Below are 19,524 nucleotides of genomic sequence, written 5' to 3'. Positions count from 1 at the left end.
CAACGAGAATGGATACAAATGACTGCGAAGTTGCGCAATTGATGAAGAGCGAGAGGAGAAAACGTTAGGTAACCATGACGGAATTATAAGCTAAATTAGTTTCGTTTCCACAATGAAATGTATGCAACGCAACGAGAAATGCATCGATAATTATCGATAAGGTAAAATCGCGATTGGCTACTTCTCGGATCGTGGATGGTCGGAGAGAACAACCGTAACGTGCCGAGCGCTTTGGCGCAGTAGTTCCTTTACACCAGTAGTTCTAAATAACAATAATAAATATTTAATGTTAAAATATTAATCTGATTTTAATGATTATGTAATTAGAAAACTGAGGAATGGTAAAAGCTTCAAAATTAGTTTGTTTAATTAATATAATGCGATGTGTAAACTGTTGGTAATGATGAAACTGAAAGTAAATTAAATTGTTTATACACTGTTATAGATTTTGCAGCAAATTATGATATTCCTCTTTGATTTACGTTTAATAATGATAGTGATTTAGGTGAGTAGTTGAAAAGTTCGGAGAGAATGAACTACTCTTAGTTACTTTGGGTTTTCCATGTTGGCGAAACTTATAATTTTTTTATTTTGAATCGCAGCCGATTGTTTTAATTATTTAGCTGCATCCTTGATGGTTTTACTTTGTTGGAGCGAATTAATTACTGTCGTAAATTGCGAAAAAAATAAATATGTAATTGCTTAATTGTTGTTTATTTGGTTTTTAAGGATGGAAACTTTGCTGATGAATTGATGCGTTCGTGCAATAGATCATTCGAAACTTTGGTTCGATTCCATGTGCGACTAGATTTAAATGGTGGGCGTAACGTGCATGGTCGGAATGCGTGAGAATCGATTACCGAAGTAATTAAGTGGTATCGGTTCGGAAAAGGGTTTCTGCTGCTGCTGATGACTGCTACGTTTTGTGGCATTAGGTGAACGGTGTTTTCCCCCCGAGATCGTGGGGAAATTGACCGCCAAATTTGTTATTGTGTCACGTGACCAGAGGTCCGCTCTCGTCGTAGGCGCCAAAAACGTAAAAGCAAACCGGGGTAAATTAATTAAAAAGAGAGATTAATGCAATCGTCTTCGTTGTTGATCATTACGGATTGTTGATTGTCGTGTAAAATTTGGGATCTTTGAAGAGGAAAAGTTTCGGTATTGTCAGCGGCTGGTAGACATGTTGGTTTTTGTAGGAGAGGGATGGACGTAGGGGTAGGGATCGCGATTTGGACATTAAGAGTTTTACAATTTAGTAATTGATGGACGACGTCGTAAGCGACGCGGGACGGTCCTTGTGCTGGACGCAGGTCGGGGTCACGTTGATGCTGTCGGTCGTTGGTGCGGGGTCAACGGCGGTCTTTCTGGTGGGATGTGCGAGAGGGATGGAAGAATATTTAGTTGGTGCTTCTGTGTGCGGTGCGAATATGACGAGGTGGCGCCATCTGGACTGTCAATGTTGTTAGGCTTACCAAATGGAGTCTAATGGAGTCGATTTTATCAGAAAACATTGAAAAATCTTGAAAAAAACATGAAAATCCGCTCGAAAATGGTAATAATATTGACGAGGATTAAGTGGTGCTTTGTATAATGATACTGTGATACTTGCTGGAAGTGTGTGCACTGCGAATGCTGGATATGTTTACAGTATAGACATGGGAGACACCTTTACTGTTTGTCAAACTATTTTACAAGATTATCACCTATTAGGAGGAAATAATGGGCCCGAGATGCATGCATAATGATCGCCGAGCATGCTAAACGTTACTATGTATACCTTTTTTTGATAAGTGCAGCTCCCACAATAACCTATTAATGCACATAGCCATAGGCTAGTCACTCACTCTCTCACTACAGAGTAGTCTTTATTTTTTTTTTATTCCCCAGCCTGCTGCTAAACATTACTAATCAGATATACGTAGTTTAGTGCATCCACTTTTTAATGCCTTGGTAGTTACCCCCTGCACACTAAACCCAAAACAGACCTGCATTGGTGTTTTCCAAAAACATATCTCTACCTACTCTGTGTATTATGATGATGATCAGTGTAACTATGCAAGCATGTACCTCTATAGTCTATACTATTTATATATACCACTGTACTACAGATGTATGAGCTGTGAATGTAAGTGATTATGTGTGTGTGTGTGTGTGTGTGAGTGAGTGTGTTTGTATATTTAGTCTCCATATATAAATATAACCTAATTGATGTATTTGTTGTATTTGTTTCCAAACATGTATAGCTAATCGCAACTTCTTTTTGCACATATTTCAGAGGTAAACAACAACTTCATTTATCAACAGTGTTAAGGAGATAAATATGTAGTAAGCTCATCGACACCGCCTCATAAACATTGGTATCCTAATAATAAGCAATTCAATTTTAGGTTGTGCAGTAAAGTGTTATCAAACTTGCACTATTTTGTGCGATGTCCCAGAGAGTGAAACGGCCTAACCGTTCAGAAGATGGCTCGGTTCCTGTTAAAAGGCGTAAGGTTAGTGTTGTGTCGGTAAGTGCCACCCACTACTGCCTCATGTTATGCAGAATATCACCCAAAATTGTTGCTTTCAGCGACCAACGGCGGCGCAAGAGGAGGAAGAGGCGACCTCCTTGGCTTCCTGGAGGCCCATGAATGACCTCAAGATTTACAACCGCACAACAACAGAAGCACCAGCTGAGCTGTTCCGCAAAGATCTGATTAGTGCTATGAAGCTGCCTGACTCTGAGCCCCTGGCTGCAGACGAATACTGGGTGATAACTGATCAGTGGAAGCAGGAGTGGGAGCGAGGAGTCCAAGTGCCTGTCAATCCAGATTCTTTGCCTGAGCCCAGTGTTACGGTGACTCATTGTGCTCCAATTCACATCAAACCCATACAGGAGTTTAAACCGTGAGTGATTTTGTTTGAGAATCTATCTGTGTTGCTTAGTTATAGCTGTAGTTGGTAATTCAGGTACGCTAGAATTTGTTATTTAATATTTAATTTTACTTTTTTAAACTTTCTACATAAGTTTTATATTTTCATTTTGCAATATTTATTCCTTGATTTAGTTGATTTTCCATAGAGTTATTCTGAAACATTGTTTTATTTTATTTATTCGTATTATGGACGAATTTATTATTAACATTTACAAACTGTACAGCGTTTGTAAATATTAATAAAACATGAAAATAATTGAGAAATTTTGTAATGTTTTGGATATAAAAAAACATTTTTGGTGGATGGTTAGAAGTTTGACTGGATATATTTGTATAGCTTTTTGAATATTATGTTGTTTTCAATTATAGTATATGGAAATATACTTTACAATGTGTTTGTACGTGCGTATATTTTTAGGCCTAAAACAAAGTACATTCGGATAACGAAGGATGACAACTTTAAGCCGGAGGAGCACATGCTATCATCGGCACCGGCTCAGGCGGAGGCGGCGTGTTCGTACGATCTGGACGAGTGCGACGTTACGTGGCTGAAACTGGTGAATAGCGAGAGGCTCGCGTCTGGTCTGAGCCCCGTGACGGAGGACCAATTGGAACGGGTGATGGAACGGCTGGAGTTGCGGTGCTGGGACAAGATTCAAGCAATACTCAGGAACGAAGAAGGCTTAGGTATAGAATACGATGAGAATGTAATATGTGATGTGTGCCGGTCGCCGGACAGTGAAGAAGGCAACGAGATGGTCTTCTGCGACAGCTGCAACATCTGCGTTCATCAGGCATGTTACGGTATCACCCAAATCCCGGAAGGACAGTGGCTGTGTTGTACGTGCACGATATCCCAGAGACCGGACTGCGTTCTGTGTCCGAACAAGGGTGGCGCGATGAAGTGCACGCGATCGGGACAGAAGTGGGCGCACGTATCCTGTGCTCTCTGGATACCGGAGGTGAGCATAGGGTGTGTTGAGAAAATGGAACCAATCACGAAGATCTCCAGCATACCTCACAGCCGATGGGCGTTGATCTGTGTACTGTGTCGGGAGCGTGTCGGTGCGTGTATTCAGTGTTCGGTGAAGACGTGTAAGACTGCTTATCATGTGACGTGCGCATTCAAACATGGACTGGAGATGAGGGCGATCATAGAGGATGAGAATGCCGACGACGGTGTCAAGTTGCGTTCTTACTGCGAGAAACATTCAAAGTCCAGTAAAAAGGAGAAGAGTGTGTGCTCCGGATCCGACGACGACGACTGCAAGCGCAAAAAACGGAAAGACATGACATCCGAAGAGAAAAACCAGGCGAGAGCTGCCCGTCTGCAAGAGATCGAAGCGGAATTCTTTAAGCACGTAAGCTCGAAGGACATCGCTGTACACATCGATATCGACTCGGAGGCATTGCAATACATATACAATTATTGGAAGTTGAAGCGGAAAGCGGGACACAACAAGCCGCTGCTACCTCCGAAGTCTGAAGACGTGGATATGCTCTCACACAAGCAGGAGCAAGCGGATTTGGAGAAAATGAAGACATTTGTGCAGTTAAGGCAAGACTTGGAGCGTGTTCGGAACTTGTGCTATATGGTGAGCCGACGCGAGAAACTCTCACGATCATTCTTCAAAATGCGCGAGCAAACCTTTCACAAGCAGGTGGCTGTCTTGCAACAGGGTGGCAACTCTTTAGCTCCGACCGTTGTGGAAGCAGTCTTGGAGGCCAACCATGTCCCATCGATCTACGATAAGCTCTATTCGAACGATCCGGTCGAGGAATATAATGCCACTTTTGAAACGCTCCTGGCGAGGATAGCCGGCCTGAAGTCGCCGCCTCATGATTCTGGCGACGAAAAGAAACCGGAAGTCAATGGTATATTTAAGGACGTTAAAAACAACTCCTACAAGAAGTTCTTCATCAATGGATCTTCTAAGAAGAGAAGTAGTAGTAGCCTGTACGATTGTCTGTCTAGTGACAGCAGCCACGAAGAAAAACCAAAGGTTAATAAAGAGAACCTCTTCCACAGCAGCTCGGAAGACGAAAAACCATTTTCCAAGAAGAAAACGTCTCCGACGAAGAATAGCAAGTCTGCGGAGCGCCGAAAGAAACGCAACAGTATTACGAATCGCATCAAACTGGTTAGTAGCAGTGAGGATGACATTAAGCCGGTGAAAAAGGATCTTCAACTGTCGAGCTTAAAACAATTCGAAAAGGAGTTTGGCGTTTCTGGTAGTGATAGCGATGAATTGATGCCAATCAAGGCGGTCGAAAAGCCAGAGCGAAAGCACTTGGCCATCTACTCGGACAGCGACAGTTCCGATATTTCGATGCGAAATGATGACAAATCGTCGAACGCTGCCAGTGATTCACAATCCCAGAGCAAATTACGTACCAAAGCTGCCGTCAAAGAGTTCTCCAATAAACCTTCTACGTCTAAAAGTCCTAATAAAAGTAGTCCGGATAATAATAAGAAGAAAAGTAATAAGGAGATGCACTCAAAGAAAGACGTCAAAAAGAAGGACTTTGATCCGTCTGATCTCATCGTGCCCCAGAGGCAGGCTGCGAAGAAGGCATCCGAAAATCTTAAATCTAACACCGGAAATCGCGTGAGCAAAGAAACACCGATTATTGCTACGGCGCCGCCGCCGAGCGTGGAAGTCGAAAGCAAAGTTTCCAATGATAAGGATGAACAGGAGAGACCGTATAAGAACAAGGGTAAAGTGGGGAGGCCTCCGAAGGACGAGAAAAAAGAGGAAAAAGTTAAGGATACGACATCCAAGAAGGAATCCAAGAAAGAAGATGTTTTTGATATTGAGAAGGAAATTGATAAGAACGAACAAGATATTTTGGCTTACGTTCCACAACGACAGGCGGCTAAGAAAGCTGCTGAGCATATTAAAAGTGGCATGGGTAAACCGAACCCGGCCGAACAAGCACCTCCAGCTGCTTCCGAGGAGAAAACAAAGAAAGATCCTCTGGAGGAGAAGAAGAAAGAGATTTTCAAGAAGGAAGTCGAGGTTAAAAGTAAGGAACCACAAGAGATCATTAAACCTGCAAAGGTCGTCGAAAGCAAACGCAAATCTTCCTCGAACAGCAGCACGTCTTCCTCTTCCAGTTCTTCCAGCGATTCATCCAGTAGTTCGAGCTCTGACAGTGAGGACGAGAGTCCAGCCAAGAAGGAGCAATCGGAATGTTCCGTCTCTCCTCGTGAGCAGACGAAACGAACTGGAACCAAAGACTGGCCCTTTCTTGACAAGGCAGCCGAGTCCGCGGCATCATCCAGTTCATCCGATTCGAGCGATTCTAGCAGACCGCCCTCTCCTAAACGAAAAAGCGCCGAACAGAAAGAGCCCCCACGGCCTCCACCCAAGCAGCTTGCAAAACCGACGCAGCCTACAACCGTATCTACACCATCCCATAAGCCTGGTAGAAAAAGCTCAACAGAGAAAAAATCGATCGCTGCTATTGAAAGGGAAGAGCATTCCAGAGGACGAGGGAAAGCCAGATCATCGAGAGGAAGACCTCGATCAGTTGCCAATGTGGGTGATCGGATCAGAGATGTTGATGTTGGGTCTGGAGATATCGCTGAGCGTCAGGCCTCGCCTGAAAGAAATGCACCAATTTCCAATAACCAAAAATCCAGAAAGGGAAAATCAGATGAAATGGACACCATCAGCAGCGAGCCCAAAGAAAAGAGTAGATTCACCGCCGAAAAGTTATTCTCTCCGGTTAGGAAAACGGATAAGAAGTTGATGGAAGCTATCGAAGTGGATGCCATTGGCAATTTAGAGAAAGAAATTTTGGAACGCAAAGCTGCCAGCAACAAGACAAATAAATCCAAATTAAATAAACTATTCAGTTCGCCCGAAAGGAAATCCGATAAATCGAACAAGAATAGGTCATCTGAGAAGATGAACAGATCGCCGGACAAACTTAACAAATCAATAGAAAAACTAAATAAATCTATCAAATCCCCAGACAATATACATAGATCTCTTAACAAATCTCCGGACAAACGAAGTAGATCTTCGGAGAAACTTAATAAATCGTCCGAGAAACGGTGCAAATCTCCACTGGAAATATTAAAATCGCCAGAAAAATTGACAAAATCACCGGAAAAAGTATTAAGATCACCGGAAAAACTGTTGAAATCACCGGAAAAAATCCTAAAGTCGCCGGAGAAGAACATGAAATCGCCAGAGAAGCGATTGAAATCTCCAGAAAATATGATGAAATCGTCTGGAAAGGTTGAAAAGTTACCGGAGAAAATTTTGGCGAAGTCTCCGGAGAGGCTACCAGAGAAATTGCAGAAATCGCCGATCAAGGAGAATAAAGAGCTTAAAAAGAAATCCCCTAAAAGTAAAAGTAGATGCAGCATCGATGACATCTTCGCTAATAGAATCTCGAAAGCGAACCAGATTAAATCACCAGAACATACAATCAACAATCATAACGCATTTATGGAAGCTCCGAAAGAGGGTTGCAATAATATTAGCTTGGATAACATTTTCAAGCAAGATCAGGCGCTTGCGAATAAGGACGTTGAAATGGATATAAGTCCACTGAAAGTTCAATCGATCTTTTCGCCGAATCCGCACGACAAGGATTCCGAAATGCTGTCGGACTTTAACATCATGTTGGACGAAAACTTTGGCATCGTCAGTAGCAAAGACAAAGAGATCGAAAACGCGCCGCTGCGATTCAACGTGGTCAATTCCAGTCTGTTCAAAGAGGATTCTAAGGAGGACAGTGCGAGAGAAACGCTATTCCTTGTGGAAAAGCTGCGGCTTGGTTTGAGCAAAAAGTCAACTGGTTACGACGTGGACGATTCTGCCAGCGTGTCTTCAAGTACAAAGAACGAAGGTGATAGATTAGACTTTTCCGAGCAGATTGTTCCTAATCATGTGATCGAACCCATCGCGCCGAAAGATGAAAGCAATAAAGAGGTATCTCACGTGAATCTAGAGATGCGAATGGACGTGTCACATGTCGATAAATACGAGGAGGAGAAAGAGGATTACAATAAAATCATTAATAATTGCGAGGCGCAATTGAACATAGAAAAGAATGTGCCCGATGTGCAGCAGCAACACCTGAATACGATGGCCCAAGCTGATGAACGATGGGTACCACCCAGCGATAACTACCATCAAGCTGTTACGCAGCGTGTTGAAGAGCCGATGAGGGATATCATGCCATCATACATGCAGTCTTATGATGACCATAACGCAATGAGAACTGCACCACCGACAGAAGATCATCTGCTGAAGAGCGACTCGCCGAGTATCATGGACAGAAGGGTAACTCAAACACCGTTCCTGGATCCAGCGTCGATGGATTGCATGCCGAGTCCTAGTCCTTACGGTGATATGCATCCGCAAGCTAAGTGGAACGAAAGCCAGATGATGCCGCAACGGCGATCCTCCTCGAGCTCCGCTGCTTCCACGGTCAGTAACACCTCTCGCCGCAACAATACCGAAGACGATATGTTGAAACGACCACCTGCACTTATGATGCCGCACTCCGGCATGGATGGAATGTCCTTCAATATACTGCCGTATCCGCCGAACTCATTGGACACGTTCTCCCAATTCCCAGAATCATCGCAATTCGTCAGTACTCCGGTCAGCCTGCTTCCCGCCTCCAATATTAATGCTCAAATCCCATTTCCCTCTCCAGGTGCGGGCATGTTTCCTCCAACATACGGAGCCTCATTTCCGACATCTCATTCTGTGATACCTCCCCTGCCCAAACCCAACGTCGAGGCGATCCATTTCACGCCGGCCGCGTTTACTACGTCTCAACGTAACATGGAATTGACGGCGTCGATGCTCAACTTCGCCACTCCCAAAGAAACGGAGCAACTACAACACCAACAACAGCAGCAGCAGCAGCAGCAAGAGATGCATCTACCAACTCCATCGCAGCAACTGCATCCACCGATTCAATCGCAACAAATACAGCAGCATCAACTGCAACCTCAAATACTACATCAAGAACAAGATCAACAGCTGCATATGGATCAACATCAACCTCGGCAAGAACAGATGCAGCCAGTGGAAGACGAGCTACCGAAGCAGCAACAGCAACAACAAGAATTACAAATACAGCCATTGCAAGTGCCGATAGAGGTAGCAGCTCCGCCACCACCTCCGGCAACGGTGGAAGAAGTTTTGCCTGCTCCAGCTTTGAGTAACTTGACACCGAACCACGTAGAACCTTCACCGAATCCGTCCGTTAAGTCTAACAGTTCAGTGGGTAAGAAGTCTCCCAGCAAGCCAACTCGGACGTCGGCCAGATTCAGTTCGCAGCAAAGCAAATCACCGAGCAAGAGTCCGGCGAAGAGTCCGCGACAGCAGGAGGTTAAGCAGCATAGCACTGGTCGTGGACGCGAGAACAAGAGAACGAACAACAAGTCCTCCTCGGGTCGTGGAAACCAATCGCAGTCGCGCGGAAGAGGACGTGGGCGAGGTAGAGGTCGAGCGGCAGCACATCATCATCATCATGACTTCAATTACTCGAACACGAGCACGATCCACAACAAGCTCGTCGGGACCGTTTACGATTTCGACTTCGAGGATGAGATGCCTAACGAGATGGGCGATCTGCGGACGATGAGGGAGCGTCGAAAGTCTGCGGACGTGCATGACAAGAAGTCGGCAGAGCTGATGATCTCTAGGGATTCGTCGGAATCACCGAAATTCACGAGTCCGAGCAGCAGTAGCAGCAAAACGCGTTCTTACACTACGACCGATCTCAGCGAGTTGAGGCCACCGACGCCCATCATCGAAGACAATTCCAAGCAGCCGAGCCCGGAACCGCCCGTCGAAGAGCACAAAACATTCCCTAGCATAGTGCAACCAGTATTACCCGGACCCGTAGATATGCGAACGTATAGCAGCACCTTCGACACGCCTCAGTTCAACGAGACCAACATGCTGGGCGCTTTCGGATCCGGGACGGCCGAGCAGCCCGAACACGAGGATATCGATGAGTTGTTCGAGAAGGAGTTCCAGAAAGATCTCACCGCCAGCTTGAAGAAACCAGAGGAACCACAAATGCCAGAAGTTTCGAACATCAAAGTGTCCTTGTCGGATTCACGAAATCAGCTGAAGGTGAAAATTAAGGGTCCCATCGCGAATTACACGTCGACGCCGTTGCCACCAGTTAGCAGTGATATGTTGACGCCAATGGTGCCGCCAATCACCGTTTCGAACAACGCGATTTGCAACATGAACGCTAATTCTGGCACGACTAATTTGCGACGGATGCGCAAGAAGGAGTTGCTGCGACAGTACTGCTCCCAAGAGAGGAACACTGACGATGGAGCTGGAGGATACAGGGCGACGCCCGTGCAGCCCTCGCTGAATCGTACCATCATCACGATTCCCAAGGCAGTCGCTTCCATGACCAGCATTCCGACAAAGGAAGACTACAGGGATTACAGGACAAGTTCCGATGATATCTTCGAGACGAAACCGAGGAAGGAGAAACCTGCCAGGCCAGGACTGTCCAGGGAGCTGCGCCAGCTGGAAATCACATCTCTGCTCGACGATGAAAATTCGATGGAGAGGCGGAGAAGTATCGGTTCGAACAACAGCGGCATCAACGACAGCAACAAGAGGAGGGGACGACCACCGCGACCCTCGCAGACGACTCCCAAATTGAAGATCAAGATCAGCGGGAATAGTATCGTCGGTGGTAGCAAGGTGGACGACAAGAAGGACAGGATTCGACCGCCAAAGAAACGACTTTCGGCGGCGGCTGCGAAGCCTAGCGTCGAAGACCTGAAACGTGAAAGCATGAAGTTCCGGAAGAAGGTGATGGCCGACTTCGGTGAGGAGAAGAAGGAGAAGAAAAAGAAAGACAAGAGCAATAAAAAGAGCAAGAAGAAGAAAAAGCAGGAAGTACAAATTATCGCGAACTCCGGATCGAGTGCGCCGAAGTTGATAATCCGTTTCGGTAAAAAGACGGACTCGGATCGAACTAGCAGTGTGGACGTGTCTGCGGATCAGCAGTGCAACAGCGAGATTATAAACAAGGATGTGGACGGTGTTAGCAATAAAGATAGTGAAAGGACAGAAGGTGTTAACAAAGTGACTCCGATTAAGTTGAAGTTGTCTAGGTGCCAGGAGGGATCGGGCTACGTGATGAAGACTCCGCCCATCGATGTGCAGAAAGCTCCGCCCTCATTTACGCCCAACGCGACGACCAACACCAACACCACCACAACTACGACTGCTACCGTGAATCTCTCGGAGGCGCCGCCGCTGCCGTCGCTTCCTGTCCACAAGGCCGCGCCCCCCCTGCCCATCAACAAGGACTGCGAAGTTAGATGATAATGTGTACTATATTTAGAACTGAAATATTATTGTGTAAATACAACATCTTTTTTTTTTATATAACTAATTATTATTTTAATTTTAGGTGGAAGTGAACTCTCTCTCTATCTCTATCCTCTTCTTTATGTACAGTAACTATTTTCTCCCACCTGTTTTAGCTCCACTTACCTTCCACATCTCGTTGAGAAATTACCTGTACATATATAAATGTTCATATATAATATATATATATATATGTACACGTGTGTTAAATATCAATTGAATGAAAAAGAAAAGTATTGGAGAAAGAGAGCATAGTAAAGCGGAAACTTTAGCTATGTTATATATATATATATATACATAAAACAAAGGATTATATATGTATATTATATATTAATTATTGTAGTATATTCATGTGCATGTCTTTGATTTCGTTGTACAAAAAGTCAATTACATTCACAAGATTATGTATTCATATTTTTGTACATACTGTAAGTTATATAATTATTATTATTATTACATACATACATATATATATATATACTATATATTATTGACAAATGATTATGATGGTGAAAAAAGCAAGAAGAAGAAGATAGTAATTTATAAATATATATTATATATATATATATATATATTCATTTCATTTGAAAAATGATTAACTCAAGTGTTGACAATTTTTGATAGCTAGGAATCGTTATTAGAGTTTCATCGGAAAACAAAAGAAAAATATAAGAAGCGAAGAAAGAAGGAATCAAGTAAACTATGTAATTGAAACTGATCGAACGGAGGAAAAGAAAACGGAGAAAAGATTTGTACAGAACAAATGGCTTGCGTGAGTGCAATTTATTAATTTATTATTTCCTTTTCCTTTTTTTTTAATTTTTTTTTTCTCTCTCTTAATTAAATAATTTGTGTTGTTGTGAAAGCCATTGAGATTTTTTATTACTATTATTATTAATATTATTTTTGTACAAATTGTTTTTTTTTTAATGATTATTATTATTATTGTAATTTAACTTTATTGCGAGTATTTTTTTAACGTGTAATTATTTTTGTACGTGCGCGCGCGAGAGAGAGAGAGAGGATAGATGAAGAAGAAGAAGAGAAAAAAAAAACAAACAAACAAACGGAAAGATGATTTTCTTTACTTAAACAAAAGAAAGTGAACGAAGAAACGCAAAATATTATTATATATTTCTTAAGATATTTTATTTTTATACCTGTTTTTTTTTTATATATATTATGATGAATAATAGAAATTCAATTGATGTTCCGATTTGTTTACCAATTTTTATTGTCTTTAAATTATTATTTTCTATAATTTTCTTTTTTTATTTTGTGTGTGTGTATGTGCGTGCGTGCGTGTGTGTGTTTTCTTGTCTTGACGATGTTGAGGAGCGGATGCAGAGGTGGCCGGTATCTGGAAGAGAAGAGATCAATGCAACAACACAAAGCCATTTGTCTGTTGTGCAAGATTTCGAAACGAATTAAAACTTATTGAATGCAGTAAAGTGGATAAGACTTACTACACTTAAAATGATGTTACGAAACGGAAAATCTATTTCGTTCTTTTTTCTACTTTACACACACACATATATATATATTTATTTATTTGTGTATATATATATATTGTTTTGTAAATGAAATTTCCTCCATTAATTCATTTGTTTATTTTTTGTTTTCGTAACAGCCCATCCGATTCTGAACACGCAAGAGTAAGAAATCAAGTGGAAGAGAAAAAAAAGCAATTACAAAAGTTTCTATTATTTGCATTTCTGTTACAATTCGAACTCTCATCTCTCTCTCATCCTTCTTCCTTGTACAGCACTTTTTAATTATTGTACATTGTGTCTTTTTTTTTTGTTTGTTTTTTTTTTATTATTCTCAACAACAAGAAGAAAAACAGGACTGTAAAGTTGTATGTGTATATACTATATATATAAAAAAAAAAGTTTACATCAGAGATAAATTATGATTTTTTTTATATAAAGAAAAATGAAAATTTAAACAAAATCTCGTTTTCGTTTCAAACCCGATATACCGAATTTATCCAGTTGTTTCCATCGCGCTATCTAATCTTTGGATACTCAACGGATTACCAATGCAATTTATTTATAATTAATATAATTGTAAGATATCATGTTTTGATATTAAGTTCCTGGTGGGTTTAACACATATCAATTTGTTAATAAACGTTCACATTTAAGAATTAATTGAATCTAATTATATTTTAAGTGGAAGGTAAGTTAGTAAGTATTTTGCGACTTCGATAACATTGGACGTTTAATTAAAGAATATAGTGCAAATAAGAAATTTGAATTGGCAAATTATTTGAAAATTCTCGATCAAGTGAGATAAGATAATCCTTATATAAGTTTTGTTTGTTTACACCGTTCTTTTTTTTCTTCAATTATTATTATTTTCAGTGTAATTATCGAAGGTGGTTGTTGGCGTCGTCGTGCTTCAATTATTTGCGCACATTTAAAATTTTTGGTGAAGAGCAGCGCCGCGTGTTCGAGTTTCGAGTGTGTGTGGATATTGGAAATATCAATACCGGCAGTTTGCGAGTGGGGAAGAAGGCATTTCGAGGGGGCTCTGGCGATATGCGCGAGTCGAGCGTCGCGACGCCGTCGCCGTCGTGTCCTCTCTGTGGGTGTTTGCAATCAATAGGTGGAAATAGTTTGGGGTGTCGTGAGCAGCGGAGTCGGTGAAGAGACGAACTGATACGTTTTGGACGTATTTCTTGCGGAGAGTGAATGAAAGATCATCGACGACTCGATTCGCGTCATCCTCGTCAAGATGCAGCCGCCTCCTAGGAAGGTAAACTCAAACGCAACTCTAGATTTAAACAGAAAGAAAAATTTTTTTTTTGGTTTTCATCTCTACAGGGAAATTACGCGAAGTTTTTGAAGAATCTGCACCAGGAACAAATTGCCAAACTGCTTGCGAAGAATCAGCACGAGTGCGATCTGCTCGAAGACATCCGCACGTTCATCATCAAAAGATGCGCCATCGAGAGGTCCTACTCGGACGTAAGCTGAGCGCTTCTTTTTTTTTTTGTCCATTTTGACGTTTTAAATAATGCATATCGATTGTTATATTATATCGCAGGCCCTGCTCAAGATTTCTTCCGCTTATCTGAACAAGAAAATACCAAATATTCCGGACATCAAGTTAGATGGAGGAGACGAGAAATGGTAATTGCTGTGATATTTCATTTTCTTTTTTTTTATAGAAACTTATCGAGTTTGCTAACGTTTCAGGAATATGTGGAACGTTTGGCGAACCGTGCTCGAGGAGAACGAGAAGTTGGCTAGGGCAAGGCTGGCCGCCGTCGAAGTGTTCCAGCAGCAAATCGCCGAAGAGTCTAAAGTCCTGAGGTCACACAAATTGGCTGCCGCAAGAAGAGTAAGTCATTGGGTGTAATTAAATAAGCTGTAGTAAAATTATATAATACAACGTCAGAATTTGACGTTGTCAGAAGATTTGTTTTAAATTCCATTTTGATAACTTGATCATTTTTCTCAGTACTCAATGCTTTCTTGATTTATCATTTAGTTTAAGCTACTTATTATTGTTAATTCTTAAAATAGAAATGCATTTGTAATATATTTAAATTTTAAGTCAAACTTTGGTTTAAATGTAACAAAGAATTTTGTTTCAGTACTAGTTATATAAATAGTCTGTATTTGTAATGAAAGAAAAAAAAAAGCGGATAGAATGCAGTTTCTGTTATAGTTTTCGTTTCTTCCAGTGCGTTGAGCAGCTATCAATGGTCCATAAAGAATTGCAGCTGAGCGTCCAGGATGTGGATAAAACAAAGAAGTTGTACTTCGATGAGGAGCATTGCGCGCACGACGTTCGCGACAAAGCCAGGGACATTGAGGAGAAGTGAGCCGTCACAAAAGTTCTTTTCTTTTTTTTCTTATTTCACGACCATTAAATGCAACCCTTATCATCCACTTCCTCATCTTTTTCTTCTTTTCGTGTTGCAGGTTGAAAAAGAAAAAAGGTTCGTTCTTTCAATCGATCACGTCTCTGCAGAAGAACAGCGCCAAGTTCTCCTCCAAAAGAGAGCAGCTCGAGGAGAAATCGGCCGGTGCGAGAAACGATTATCTCCTATGCTTGGCAGCAGCAAACGCTCATCAGAATCGCTATTTCGTCGTCGATCTGCAGCTGGCGATGACGACGATGGAGAGCAACGTGTTCGATAAGGTGGCAGAGTTTCTGACTCTGATGGGACGCACCGAATTGCTGACGTGCTCCGCAATGCAGAATTCCTTCTCGACGATCAGGGATCAGGCCAAACAACTGACGAGGGAATACAATTTGCAGTGCATCTACCTGTACTATCCGGTGCTGAAGCAGCACATCCAGTACGATTACGAGCCGTGCGACAATGATCCAGTTGAGTTGATCACTGCCGAGCACGACGCTGCAGCCGCGACTCTCAGCAAGGAAGCCCGAAGATGGGCCACGAAGATTGCGAGGGAAAACAATAATGTGCGAGATTGCGTGAGAAAGTTGCAGATTTACAACGCTCTTCGAGAGTCTGGCCAAAGGGTAAGGAAAATCAATTGAACAATCGGTGTACTTCGAACGTGCACTATAAAATAATCAATGAATTGCGTTGTTTTTTGTAGGTGGATCCGAACGATCAGAACGGCCCCGATCTGGAAACTAAGATTGAGGATATGAAGCAGAGTATTCGCAGGTCGGAGACTTCAAAGATGAAGGCCGAAGCGAGGATAGAGTATTTGCGGGCTGGAGGCGTTAACGTGGACGAGTGGCTTCAAGAAGCGGAAACGCTGAATGTGCAAGACATCCAGAGGTCAGCAAGTTCCTTATCCGTAAGTTTATTTGTAGAAACGAAACGAATCTCATACTTTTCACGTTCCATTAAACTTTTCTATTTAGGATCACCCCAGTTCGGATTCGTTCTACGACAGCGATTTTGCCGATGGCGAGCCGAGCGTTCCTCCGACGATCGACGTTAAAATCGAGAAGGATTTCGATGAGAGGACCATCGACGACGAAGAAGAATCTCAAGAGGTCGACGGTGAGTGGGGTAGGCAACGAACTCATTCTCGCACACAGTGTTCAGCATGACGATCGTTGCACTTCATCACACAAAATCCCATCTTTGTTTGTTAGCTTCCTTATTTTAATTATGATATTAATGTCAATTAATTGGGTCACTTGTAGGAGAGATAGCAATACCGTATATTGTTTCTGTTAATTTATGATCTTGTGATAAAGACATTTTGACCGGTATTGTTATCTTAGGTCATTGGAATGCGTTCGCAATTAGACTGCTCTGTTTCAGCTATTCTGGAGCAGGAGAGACAAAGGATCGAGCAACTGACTGCGGGTTGGGATGATCCGACGCAAGTGGATTGGGGCAACGAGGATGCTGATGCTTCTGATGGGATGCAAATGGAAACTATCTCTTCAGCTACGAGTCTAAAATGCACAGCTCTATATTCCTACACGGCTCAGAATCCTGACGAGCTGACGATCGTGGAGAATGAGCAACTGGAGGTTGTTGGAGAGGGCGACGGAGATGGTTGGTTGAAAGCTCGAAACTATAGAGGCGAGGAAGGCTACGTTCCACACAACTATTTGGACGTCGAAAGGGAGCAATCTGCGACGACGCCCGGACTAGTGACCCAAATCTCATTTTCATCTGTTGATTACACGATCGACAACGAAGATGAAACCACTCAGAACACGGACACTGCGAACCAATCACCGGATCAGGTGTCCGTGATCGCAGCTCCTGCTCTCACCTCGGAACCATCCGAGGACCATTTCCAGGGCAGGGTGGAATACTGTTGCGCTCTGTACGATTACGACGGTGAAGGTGCCGAAGAGTTGAGCTTCGAGGAAGGCCAGGTTATAAGGATAGTCAGCAAATGTGCACACAGCATCGACGATGGATGGTGGAAGGGCGAGCTGGATGGAATCATTGGTAACTTCCCGTCGCTGGTCGTCGAAGAGTGCGATGAATACGGAGAGCCTTTATCCAATTTGGAAGATCTGACTCCACCTTGTTCGGCTCCGCCCGTCTTCACGCCCCCCGACGTTCCAGAATTCTTAATTGCAAGCGACATTATAATAACCGATGCCACACCCATGTTTGATGGACCACCCTCCAGCGAGCCACCGAAAATGGAACCGCCAAAGCCGCCACCGCAGGCCTTCTCAAAGTTTTCCATGGAATTAACGAGAAATCAACACGATCACTATGGATCCCAATTTGACGACGAGGACGAAACCGGTACACCAAGTAAGATTTGCTCGTATTGTGTTTGTCGAAATCTGTGTATTAATTCAATTTGTTTACGCTTAGCTGTTGATGTTCCAAGCGTTGTAATTGCAGACGAGGTGGGTGCTTAATCGTTAAAAAAAAATTTGCTTAGTCACATCGCGTAATGGATGATTACGTTTCTTTAATTCGTTTTATTCGTGCAGTGTGGACAAGAAGTGGTTGAAGGAAGACCAACGCACCAACAGGTCGAAGATGATTTAGGTTTGGGTGTAGCCCAGATCGTGATAACGGCGGCCACGCCCATGATCGAGGAACCGGAGCAGCCGTTCCCTCCCCCAGAACCGGAACCTGAAACAGCGCCCGAGACCAACCACCAGCAACCGGAAGGCCCAGAAGAGTTGGCCGCGGTTATCGAGGAAGAAGAAGAGGAGGAAGAAGAAGAACCGGAGCCCGATGAGGATAAGAGGACGATGAGCGTTGATCTGGAGCAGGACCAACCGACAGACTCCGCCCCATTTCCTATAAGCAGCAGCAGCGACGGCGACACGACGGGTCCGAGCACAGCCGAGAATTCGGTGAGCCACGCCCCACCGCAGCCGCAGGAGGAGCCCAAACAGGTCGTGGGCGGCAGGGCGAGCATCCCCGACGAACTCGAACCCCATCAGCTGGCTCGACTCCAAGATCTGAAGGAATCCAACGCGTAGACTACAAATTCGATTTAATTTTCAAAGAGAAACATGCAAACAAACAAACAGACAAAGAAAAAGAGAACAGAGAAATTATGCAGAAATGTAAGTAAACTCATTTTCTTTTCGAAAAAGGATAACAGAGAAAAAAATACGACATTTCGCTGCTGTCTTTGTATATATATATATATTATGTATACATTCCAAACTCTCTAACTCGGCTTGTTTTCGTTGTTCTTAAAGTACCATGGAAACAATTTGCTGTATCTCCTCTATCTCTCTATAACTATCTAAACTCTCTATACTAATCCACGACCAAAAGCGCACAATGATTCGGTTTTTTGTTCTTTCGGTCATACTCATCGGTTGATGAAATCCAATCAACTCATTTGGAAACACTTACTTGGAACGATACGAACCACGGATGAAATGACGGATATGGCTTAACAATGTAGATCATTGTCAATTACTATTATTGGATTTACATTAAGGGGGTTGGGACAATAACGTTAATTTCGATTAGTTTGCATCCAGTTTACAGCGATCCCTCGACCTACAAACGTTGGGAATCTTATATATATATTCAATTCAATTCAATCGAATCGGTCAACACAAATGTAAATGTTTTAAAACAGAAGATTAGTTAGACTGACCATAGTATTATTCAATTGTAAGAAGTGTATCTTTTGTTATTTTAAGAAAATATTAGATTTCTCGCTTGTTTCAATTTGCGATTTTCAATTCAACAAACATTTATAGATCTAGGGACCGCTTCTGTAATATTTGTTTTTTTATATATATATAGAATTTAGTATGTGATCTACACCTACACTCAATGCAATAAATAGCAGTCAAGTATATAATATTAAAGGATAATCACTAAAATCTAAGAATAAACCAAAGATGTTATGGATTTGTTTATCTGTTGTGTAGCAATAAGGATGGATCTCTTTATACATATACATATTATATATAAGACAAGGAAAACTACAAATGATTGTATTTATATATATAATTATTGGTTTTTTTTTTTGTTTCTTCATTCTTTTATGGAATTGTTTGTATATAAGAACGTTGTTAGAATATTTCTTAATTTTACTTTCGTCGAGTAGTGTGTAAAGTTTTTGTGTTAATGTTGATTGTTACAATTTATGAAATAAGAAATCTATTGAGCAAAAGTAATAGGAATGAAGATGAACGACGAACGACAGTCGAGCCGTCGATGCATTTAAGTATAAATTGCGCAAGTTACGCAAGTTCTTCGTTTGTTTCCAATGGTGATTTTGTGTGGTATTTATACTTTTATGACGTCCCATCAAATC

The 19,524-nt window shown here is 42.3% G+C and overlaps 2 protein-coding genes across 5 annotated transcripts; both read left to right on the top strand.

Moving 5' to 3' along the window:
* Positions 1-743: 743 nt before the first annotated feature.
* Positions 744-11,320, top strand: LOC108565931 (PHD finger protein rhinoceros). Of its 3 annotated transcripts, none has more exons than XM_017925608.1 (5): positions 744-1,552; positions 2,276-2,325; positions 2,388-2,495; positions 2,573-2,889; positions 3,337-11,320. In XM_017925608.1, exons 3-5 carry the CDS (start codon positions 2,430-2,432, stop codon positions 11,258-11,260), a joined length of 8,307 nt encoding a protein of 2,768 aa, XP_017781097.1. In that variant the 5' UTR covers positions 744-1,552; positions 2,276-2,325; positions 2,388-2,429; the 3' UTR covers positions 11,261-11,320. The 3 variants fall into 3 exon arrangements, with proteins under 3 accessions (XP_017781097.1, XP_017781095.1, XP_017781096.1); XM_017925606.1 differs by having other exon boundaries at positions 2,388-2,510; XM_017925607.1 differs by having other exon boundaries at positions 744-1,771; positions 2,388-2,510.
* A 2,485-nt stretch (positions 11,321-13,805) lies between these two features.
* On the top strand, positions 13,806-18,776 carry LOC108565938 (F-BAR and double SH3 domains protein 2). Of its 2 annotated transcripts, none has more exons than XM_017925620.1 (11): positions 13,806-14,065; positions 14,134-14,277; positions 14,357-14,442; positions 14,509-14,653; positions 15,000-15,136; positions 15,241-15,808; positions 15,889-16,095; positions 16,163-16,313; positions 16,572-17,534; positions 17,598-17,632; positions 17,720-18,776. In XM_017925620.1, the coding sequence occupies exons 1-11, from the start codon at positions 14,045-14,047 to the stop codon at positions 18,218-18,220; spliced, it is 2,958 nt and encodes a 985-aa protein (XP_017781109.1). In that variant the 5' UTR covers positions 13,806-14,044; the 3' UTR covers positions 18,221-18,776. The 2 variants fall into 2 exon arrangements, with proteins under 2 accessions (XP_017781109.1, XP_017781110.1); XM_017925621.1 differs by having other exon boundaries at positions 13,812-14,065; positions 16,163-16,304.
* Positions 18,777-19,524: the final 748 nt, after the last annotated feature.

This window comes from Nicrophorus vespilloides, unplaced genomic scaffold (genome assembly GCF_001412225.1).
Source record: "Nicrophorus vespilloides isolate i.1.1-1 unplaced genomic scaffold, Nicve_v1.0, whole genome shotgun sequence".
Taxonomy (NCBI): domain Eukaryota; kingdom Metazoa; phylum Arthropoda; class Insecta; order Coleoptera; family Silphidae; genus Nicrophorus; species Nicrophorus vespilloides.
Note: the sequence above shows the minus strand (reverse complement) of the source record. Positions and strands in the feature narration are given on the sequence as shown.

Coding starts and splice junctions, on each gene's coding strand:
- LOC108565931 (XM_017925606.1), top strand. CDS start 2,430: ATGTCCCAGAGAGTGAAACGGCCTAACCGTTCAGAAGATGGCTCGGTT. Junction 2,511..2,572: donor GTAAGGTTAGTGTTGTGTCG/GTAAGTGCCACC, acceptor TGTTGCTTTCAG/CGACCAACGGCGGCGCAAGA. Junction 2,890..3,336: donor CCCATACAGGAGTTTAAACC/GTGAGTGATTTT, acceptor GTATATTTTTAG/GCCTAAAACAAAGTACATTC.
- LOC108565938 (XM_017925620.1), top strand. CDS start 14,045: ATGCAGCCGCCTCCTAGGAAG. Junction 15,137..15,240: donor GCCAGGGACATTGAGGAGAA/GTGAGCCGTCAC, acceptor TTCGTGTTGCAG/GTTGAAAAAGAAAAAAGGTT. Junction 16,314..16,571: donor AGAGGTCGACGGTGAGTGGG/GTAGGCAACGAA, acceptor GCTCTGTTTCAG/CTATTCTGGAGCAGGAGAGA.